The sequence below is a fragment of the Helicoverpa armigera genome, chromosome 7, assembly GCF_030705265.1.
Source record: "Helicoverpa armigera isolate CAAS_96S chromosome 7, ASM3070526v1, whole genome shotgun sequence".
In the NCBI taxonomy this organism is placed as follows: domain Eukaryota; kingdom Metazoa; phylum Arthropoda; class Insecta; order Lepidoptera; family Noctuidae; genus Helicoverpa; species Helicoverpa armigera.
In genome coordinates this window covers 9,830,995-9,841,005 of record NC_087126.1, presented here as the reverse complement: position 1 = coordinate 9,841,005, position 10,011 = coordinate 9,830,995, and the positions used below count along the sequence as shown (strand labels likewise).

Sequence of the window (10,011 nt, the reverse complement as noted above, 5' to 3'; positions counted from 1 at the left end):
CATATAGATTTGTATGCATTCCTTCAATATATCCAGTAATGAGTCCCTTTTATGCCGCTTTATTTTAGGTAGGGTAAAGTTAGGGATGAATTTTGAATGTAACATGTCCTGACACTGTTCAATAAAAATGGGATTTGCGAGGCTTGGTTTCAAGTAACAATCGTATATATTGGTCTTAGCTACTGTTTATTACAATCAATTTATGAAGGGACTAGCTGTTTCCCTCGGTTTTCTCTTTGAAGGTAAAACATAATATTCGGGACCAAGATGAAAATAGCCTATATCCTTTCGCAGTCTTTATAGATAATTTGTACACCTATTTAGATAATGTTCACTAGTTTTATCGTGACTGAGACTTTACTTTCGTGACGTTACTTTCACACTTATCTGTTTTAAATCAATACCTTGTTATTGATAATATAACTTTAGGATAAACAATTAAGGATTTTTTTAATAATTATAAATAAAAATAAAACAAATAGTTATAAGTAAACAGCCTTTAATAATTTCACATTGATACATCAGGATTGCACATAATAGGAACAATTCAAACATTTCAATCAATTATATTTACTTTGACTTGTTCCAAAAGTTTTGATTTACTTCTATTTATTTTCTTGTATTTAGGATTAGCTTTAACGGATCTTCTGATGCTGCTTCTGGTCATCACTCTATCGAAGATTTCTTCACTGGTGTCCTCGCTCCCATCATCAGAAAAATGATTATTCATACTATCGTTCACTTTGTTTGACCGCAAGATCACAGGCTCGACACCACTGTCTGAGAATATAGATTCATCGGTGATTGGTCTCTCATCATCACTAGGGGATTTATCATTACTATTCTGACGATTGAAAATCCTATTATCAGGAGTCGGGACTTGCAATTTGTTCTTCTTATCATCCTTCTTTTTGGCACCTTCACGATTAGATGGTTTATATTTGATTGGAGAAAAGTCGACCCTTCGGAGAAAACTTATTGTATCTCCAAATCTTCGACTACATTTTCTAGTCGTTTTCGGTTCAGGTTTAATCTCCTCGGCTTTACAGTCTTCGTTCTCTAACGCAACACCTGAGTCAGAATTGGAATCAACCATTATATTAATTTCTGGAATGCTGGCGTTGAATTCATTCACCTTCAACTGTTTACTTAATTCTTCAATTTTTTCCGCCTGTCTCTGTATTATAAGATCCTTCTGTGCGAGTTGTTTTGTAACGGATTCTGTTCTAAGAGCTAAATTTACTTCGTATTTTTGCAATTCACCCGATAGGAATTCCAATTCCTTTTTCCTATTCGATTCCAATTTCTTTATAACATCAGCTTGTTTTGTATATGCTTCCTTCAGCCTCAGAACTTCTTGTTTATGTGTCGTGTTCAGGAATTTAATAATGTTTATTGCCTCTTGAAGTGTCGTTGGCTGCATTATATTTTCTTTTGTAGCGTTCCCTGACATTATTGCTTCCATACTGGATCTGTAACGATAAAATGATGACATTAATTGCGCTCGTTTTGTTACAGGAATAGCGCAATATAGCTTTTGTTTTTGGGATACTGGCAAACAATTATTTATCGATTAGGCTCTAATCACGCCATTAGAATTGACATTATTGCGTGCAACAAAAAGTTTCGTAATTAAAGTGATATGCCGCATCATCGTTAAGTGTATTCGGTAATGAATGTAATTGGAATTGCAGTTTTTGTGGTAACGACCGACTTTCGGTAATTACATATTGAATGACCGACTAGACAAGTTTTTGTCAGTGTTTAAGTAAAAGTTCATGAACATATTGCTTTTAAAAAAACGAATGACAGACAGATTACCTAAGTAAATGTTATACCTACTAAAACTAAAAAAACCAGTAAGATCGCTTAATAAGAACATAATGTTATAATTTTATTACACTCCGATGACATTCCACGACACAATTGTGGCTTTTTCCAATAATTGTTTTATCTATAGCTCATAGAAAAATCAACATTTAGTAGACAATGATCTCGGAGGTACCATGTCGGCCATAGTTTACATATCTAGTAATAACAGCACATTGGTTTAATAACAAGTAATTGTTCAGTGAGTGTCCTTTTGTAACAAAAACATGAGTTTGACATACTTGGCAGATTGTTATGGAAAGAAAATGTTCAGGAGCTTTAGACGGCCATTATTGTAGGTCGTGGATTGTGACAGAATCATGTCTACATTCCTAGATATTTCTTGAAATTATGTATTAAAATTGTTTTACACTACAATGCTCTTCTCATGTAAAGTTATACAGGACCTACTAGCCTTTTTAAATTAGCTACTCTTAAAACTACTTTGTCCGATCCGTACATTCCTCTGTTATAATTTTTGGCATTTATTTTGTTAATCAGTTGATGATCAGTTGAGCTAGAAAAAAGTTTTTCTAGATTTTTATGAAAATTGAAAAAATCATAACGCGAGTAAAGAATAAAATATATTTTATACAAAATTGCTGGTATGTATTTGAGTAATAGGTAAATGATTTAGAACTGATATTGTTTACTGAAAAAATGAACTAGTATTGTTACTAAAGTATGAATGTTTTGAGTACCTAATCAAAATTACATATGTCAACACTGTTTTCAAACCGCGATAGTAGTTTCAAAATATTTGTGTGTGACAAACGCTTAAAAATAACGGTTTACTATCAGTTTATAAATATTGTTACTTTGTACAGAGCAATAAGCATGTGGTTGAAACACTAACCTGTTAATTTTAAACTAATAATTAATTAACCGTCCATGATTTCAGAAACTGCTTTACCGTAATATAAACCAATTTTTTGCAAAGTAATGGTCTGTGTGTGTTAAGCATGATACAAAAACTTTATGAAGTTTTTGTTAGAGATTTTAAAATCACGAATTTCTTAAAAATATTTTTTTCACTTATAGTAACAATTATGTGCATTTAGGCACTTTTTATTACATTTTTGTACGTCATTATTTGCCAAAACCATTCCGGGAAGCATTGCTTTCGTCCCTGCACCCAATAGATAGCTACCCCACCCTTTATCGGTAACCAATTTGTTATACCTGGTAACAGACAAGCCAACTGAATTTATGACTGCGAAAACTCGCTTAGAATCCTTTCAATTGTCTTTAAGATAAGACAAATACGGATATTTTTACTCTTTTTAAGACCTGCTGTCAGTTGGTTCACAGTTTGGTTTCAAGATTTTCGTAAATCCCATCAAACTAATGAGAACGTATAAATAAGTTTGCATCCCTATTGTCATTTATGGTCTCTGCACACAGCGGGCGCGGCGCGGCGGGACGGGACGGCGACGCGACACAATGTACTAGATCGTCGCGTCCCGTCGCGCCGAGCGGGACGGCTCTGTGTGGCGGCCTCCGTAATATCTAGAACATTACAACTGCTCAGTGTCGCGTCGCCGTCCCGTCCCGCCGCGCCGCGCCCGCTGTGTGCAGAGACCTTTAGAGTCCGGTCAAACTATCGACCGACTAAAAGTTGGTCGTCTGAGGGTTTCCTAAGGTACTGCGTATTTTTTTAGCCCTGTTGCTGAACACATATACTATACTTTTTAAGAGTATCTTGGACACTAATAACTGAGTAACAGTGAAGGAAAACATCTTGAGGAAATCTGGACTTCAAAATCTGAAATCGCTATGCAGCCTTATGCAAGCGTGTTGATTAACGCCCATTCCTTCTCTGTATGAGAAGAGGCCTGAGCCCAGCAGTGGGACAATAAAAAGGCTGATGATGATAAAGGTTTATTACCAAGTTTATTAGTAGGGTTTATTATTAGGGTAAAGAACCAACCTTTCGAGTATCAGGGTGTGGGTTCGATTCCAGGGTTAGGCAAGTACCAATGCAACTTTTCTAAGTTTGTATGTACTTTCTAAGTAAATTTAGACACCAATGGCTGATAAAAAGGTGAAGGAAAACATCTTGAGGAAACCTGGACTATAAAGTCTGAAATCACCAACCCGCATTGAGCAAGCGTGGTGATTAATGCTCAATCCTTCTCCATGTGAGAGGAGGCCTGTGCCCAGCAGTCGGACGATAAAAAGGCTGTAACAGTTATTAGTCCAAATAACACGAATCATTGTCAAAGGGATAAGCCGTAATCCGTAGTGAGGAATACAATAGTGTGAATGGGATTAACCTAATCCAATGAGGGGAATTGGAGGATATATCGATCCCTACAAATAAGCTGATAATCTGATGTGATTAGACCTCAGTATTAGGTAGGGTGGTCATAAACACAGTCGTTCCAGGAATTAGTAGCTGTGTCTCTCATTTACACTTTCATGCTAAAATAGCTGAACAGTTTTAGGTGAAGTTTGATGCAACAATAGATTTGAACTTGACTACGAAAATGGGGCAGCTTTTTTAATATAAAATGTATTAAATCACTGAAACCGGTCAGTAGCTATTAAAATTTTGTAGTTTAAGAATATGTTTAGACTAATATTGAATCGCATAATAAATTAAACATCTATGGAATTTGTAAAGATTTATTTTATGATAAAAGTAAATTTAAAATGTTTTCATATTTATTGTCTAAAATTCTCAACATTTATGAAGTAGTTTTATAATTAAGCCTACTTGAGCAACTTACATTTATTCATTCAAAGGCTTTGATTTGACATGTTTTGTGTGTGACCTATCTTCTTAATATGAGCTTCCCGTATAGGTATTCTAATTATGTGTTATATCTATTTGAATATATATCTGATCGTAGAAGCATTTCTTTATTCGTTTAAAAAGTGCAATGGTCTCAACAAAGTTGCATCCATCTATCATATACATACTACATGTTATACAAAATACCTAAATCAAGTTTCAACCTCGCTTCACGTATTAAGTTACTCGTGGTATTTTTATATGAGCGTGTCAAGCGCATCATGTACTCCACAGCTGATTCGACGCGGCGGCGCCGGCGCACCTCTAGGGAAATCTCGGTTAATGTTTTATAAAAGTTTATTCCGAATGAATTTTCATGTTCAATAGCGAATGTAATGTTTTAAAATTTAAAATTATGACTGAAATGTGAAATATTGGTTGTTATATTTATTTTATGACTGATTTATGAAAGGATCACTTGAATAAAAGTTACTAAAGTATCTTACAGTCTGTATCAGGCACAAAGTTTTGATCTATGGCCATATTATCATTTTCCTTTTGATACGTTTTTCTTTGACTGCGTTAAAAATAGACAGCAAGTAGGTAGGTAACGTGTTTATAAGTTGACAGTTGCGTGGGAAAAAATAAAGGAAATGTAAACTCTTTCAACAACTTAAATACCAACCTGATACAAAAGATCCCAGGGTGTTCACAATGGATTTAAATCCAATAACACTAACACTTTAGTACTCAACTGTACTTCTTACTTGTTTTGGACACAACTTATTCGCTCGGCGTTCCAACACTGACTGAATGGCACACTGCATTTCTCTCAGGTGTGTATAATAATAATATAGCAATAAACTAATCACCTGCACCTTTTTCTGCAAATTTCAACCTTAAGCTTAAGAGATAAGGTTGAATTTAACAAAGGAATAAAGAACAAAGGGCGTAGGATTATAATGTTTGACAGGTGGTAATTTATGACAGTTTTCTAGAAAAAAGTTCAGAGTTTTTTTTTTATTGTTTCCTTTGAAGATTTCTTTGTATTTAGTGTTAAAGGCGGTAAAGTACTTAGACAGGTAAGAAAGTAATACAGCTGGTTTACAGCGAAATGCTTAGTAATTAGTAAGCTTTCGAGTAGTTGCTAGATTTTGCAAGTTTTTAAGAAAAGTGAAACGGAATACTAATACAATTGTAATATACCTAATTACTTTGTGTAAATGATTGTTAATTCATCATCCTCCGAGCCTTTTCCCAACTATGTTGGGGTCGGCTTCCAGTCTTACCGGATTCAGCTGAGTACCAGTGCTTTACAAGGCGCGACTGTCTATCTGACCTCCTCAACCCAGTTACCCGGGCAACCCGATATCCCTTGGTTAGACTGGCGTCAGATGATTGGTAATTATTTAATAGTTTTCTTATGTTGAAAATATGACTTAGGTAATACCTACGTAATAGCCGAACACCTAGATGTTTTCAAACTTTGGATATCTAGATATAAATCGGTTCAGCCTTTGTAGCTTGATCAAGTTACATACCGACAGAGTAAATTTTCTTTTTGTAATAGGTATTTCTAGCGATTACTTTATTACAAGTTTCTAAGAATTGCGCTCTTTTAACTAGGTACCTGACCCAAATAATATGAGGGATTCTCCACAAGTCAAAGCCAGGTTTTGTCAGCTGTTGTGGGTTTTTTTATTTATTGGTAGATAACAGATGGTAAAACCAATGGCAAGTGGTCGTATTGTCTATTAACATCTGCTATAACAAAAGTTATGCAGGTGATTTTGTAATATGCAGTAAGAATAGATTAGAAAGAATGGCCTAGTGGGTAAAGAACCAACCTCTCAATAATGAGAATCAAGGCTTACCAATGTAACTTTTCTATGTTTGCATGTACATTCTAAGTATATCATGGACACAAATTGTAAAGTTCCCAACTGTCATTTAACATCCTTGGTAATCGCTACAGGTAGTCAGAAACCAGTAAGTCAGAACTTTTGTTTTTGTCAGCTAGCAATGTCGCGCGTCGTGTGCAGCGTTGCAGTGCATGTTAAGCGACACAACGACAAAGGTTGCTTAGTGGACACCCGGCTTTGTGCTTCCAAACTGTATTTTTAACTGACGGTAATCATTATCTAGAAAACTCCATGAATTTCTTGCAAAGCAATGTAGAATTTTGATAAAAATAAATAGGTAATGAAGCAGTTTGTCAAATATAACAATTTATTTTACAAAAAACTTTACAAGTTAAAGTAAGATTCTTATGCGGTATAAAACATAATTCACGAAGTTTCTTCCACATAACATTTCTATATAATGAATCTGGCTTTTATTGTTACTTGATACCTCAGCGCACATTCAAGTTGTTAAAGTTAGCCAATTATAAGTTTGCATGACTTATCCCGTGTAACGAATGGAATATTTGAAAATTTATTCGTTCAAGTACCTATTATGGGAATGTTATTTAAATTCATAAGATATGTTGGATTGTTAGTACTTAGGTATATATATGCCTTTGTGTCTGGTAGTACCTAATGGTAATTTTACATTTATTTAGAAAGTACGTAGCTTAGAAATGTGCTCTAAGTAAATAAGGAAATACTTTGTTTAATTGTTACGTTGGTAAAGTACAAAATATACTTATACCTACTTACAATGAGATGATACCCGAACTTACAACAACATAGGTACCTAATACAATGGTAGAAAACTTACTTTAAAAAAATTATGATGGGTCAACATTGACACATGGATAAGATCATTCTAGAAGCTCTCATCCTGCCGGCCTTCATTTGTTTTTAAAGTCATTGCCCTTTTCCCTTAAGCTTCTTATTTTCGCAAAAGTTAAAGGAATTTTGGACTTGCAGTAAGTTCGTGGACCCCTTAATTGTAATAAACGAAGAATGGCAGCTGAGTGACATGGCTGCAAGGGTTAAGAAATTCCACGTAGCTTGTAGACAACAAAGCAAATTAAAGGGTCTTAAGTGCCTTTCTAACCCTAAATTGTTTATAGGTAAAACATTTTTTTGAGTACAATTAAATAATATAATAGAATTTTAAAATAAAAAAATAATAAAAGAAAACTTCTAGTTTTGCTTAATTTTTCTGGAAGAATGTTATATCTTCTTCTCTTGTGAAGTTTCTTGCTCTTGTGTTCTCAAAATTTTGAACTAGTTTCATTCGAACTACTAATGTCTCTAGAGATTGTAGCTTCTAGTGTACCTATGACACAAAATAGAGAAAATTACCTAACAATTACCTAATTAGTGAATTTGGTATATTTTAGATCGAATTATTTTTCCATATGTACCTATGCAAATTACAGACAATGGAAGTTACAAACTCTCGGGATTGATAACTACGCCGGTTAGACTGACATTGACGTAAATTAATGTCTTTTTAATATCTCAAAAGACAACTTAGAACATTTTATCTACCGGAGCCGCTATAAGCACAACTCTATTTGCAAAAAAGTCTGCCAAGAGCAGTGCTATATAATGTCGTATCGGGTAGGTTGAATGATCTAAAGACAAAGAAAATTTAAAGAAATAGTTCGGCCACTAAAAGCTATTACAAATGTAACTTAAGTAAACTATTGGATAGAAAGATAAATATTATTTGTGGTTAGAACTGTTATAATTGAATTTAGAAATAGTTTTTGAATTTTGACCAAAATCGTTCTGTTGATAAAATATAGTTTGAAGGGGTTTTTAAGACCAAAAACGCTTAGAGCGACGAACAAGACTTTTCGAAGTATTTTTTTCTTAGTGTCGAATAATTTCGTCATAGCTGACGATTATTACAAAAATGTAGTATCTAAAACATTAAACATAAGTAGGTACACACTTTTCCATCCAAAACTATCATTATTGCATGGTTTGTTTGTACCTATGTTATTTAACGTTATGACTGAAATCTTGATTGATTGAAGTTTTTTTTACTGTACACTGTAGGTAGTTGGACTCCACATAAACGACGAACAGTAATTCATGTAAAAAAAATAAGGTAATTGTTAGAATTTTTAGAAAAACTTCTGTGCAAAAAATTAAGATGCAAGTAGGAACTAAACTATAAACAAGCTTATACATACACGTCAGATTCAAATAAGCTTAAAGTATCAAACATTATTAAAATCATATTTTTAAACTTTAATAACAACCCTGCAGCTTATTAAAAGTTGTAATATTGTCAAGTACAGCAATTTCTTGCAACTTCAACCAACATCTTCACTTCTGTAACGACAACGTATCATGCAAGATAGTTTGTGTACTAAGGCTAACTACTACTAACCTAATAACAATATTACGTTATAAGAAAACTTTAAGTAATTCTATGCCTTTTGTTGATTTTATATAAAATTACGATGTTGTTTCCAAGTTTATTTAATGGGTAAAACTATACAATAATATTTGAAACTACTGAGCCAGTTTAAATAAAATTTAATACACATAAATTCAAAACATAATTTTAATATTCCCTTGATAGAAAAATCGTTTAAAAAGCTTACTAACTTAATAATCCGTATAGGTGCCTAAACATTTACCGCATTTCTATTTGCTCTTAAAATTACTTCAGGCGCTACCTCAAAAGAATAGCATCACTCAACAAAGACACAACTAAAATACTGGACATTTCAGTTATCTCAAACAATAACAATCAACATGAAACTACAGCAGTTAAACCAGTTAAACCGACAAAGTTAAATTGTCAGTAAACACTGCAACAGTTATGTTCCTGTAACTATTTTGTAAGTGGCCATTTTATCTTTATGAGAGCGTTTAGATGAGACTTTGCCGACGGTATTTTATTAGGCGCTTAGATCTTTATGAAATGTACCATAATGTAGGAATTTGAGCTACATATCTTATTGTTTATACCTGAAATTTAACAAGTGTGATGGTACTTAACTACTTCACTGTCCACGATGCAGACACAATAGTTAAACAATCGGTGTGTATCACATATGACTCATGGGACAGGGAAGTTATTAAATATATTAATTAGTTGCCTTTTAGTAGAAGTACCCGCACATAGCAAACTTATAGTCTGCCGATAGTTTCTTTGTGCTTATAAATCAGTATGAAGATGAGTTTGTAAGCACATTAAAAAGATCAAGACTGTATTGTAAAATAATAAAATAGGTTCTAGAAAAGTCCATGCTATATTATTTATGCTTGTTTTCATTCTTTAAGTATTTACCAAAAAAAAGAACACTTAGGCCCAACTTTACAAACTCATTTTTACACGATATAAGTTTGCGAAAAAAAGGCATTTTACGTTAACAAGATTCACTTGACAATTCCAAGTCCCTTTAAGTTAAAAGCTACTAAGTAAAGCAGGGCTTATTTATACCTCTGCCCTTAGGTGCCCTTAAGCCTACGACGTTATTCGCACAAATG

At 33.6% G+C, this 10,011-nt stretch overlaps 1 protein-coding gene across 1 annotated transcript; it reads right to left on the bottom strand.

The window, feature by feature from the left end:
- Positions 1-488: 488 nt before the first annotated feature.
- Positions 489-5,413, bottom strand: LOC110372512 (uncharacterized). The gene is made up of 2 exons (XM_021329276.3): positions 5,292-5,413; positions 489-1,472 (listed from the first exon to the last, which is right to left on the bottom strand). The coding sequence occupies exon 2, from the start codon at positions 1,463-1,465 to the stop codon at positions 557-559; it is 909 nt and encodes a 302-aa protein (XP_021184951.3). The 5' UTR covers positions 1,466-1,472; positions 5,292-5,413; the 3' UTR covers positions 489-556.
- Between the last annotated feature and the right edge of the window lie 4,598 nt (positions 5,414-10,011).

What these genes read in the sequence shown, in the direction of transcription:
- LOC110372512 (XM_021329276.3), bottom strand. Translation starts at nt 1,465, where the DNA reads ATGGAAGCAATAATGTCAGGGAACGCTACAAAAGAAAATATAATGCAG.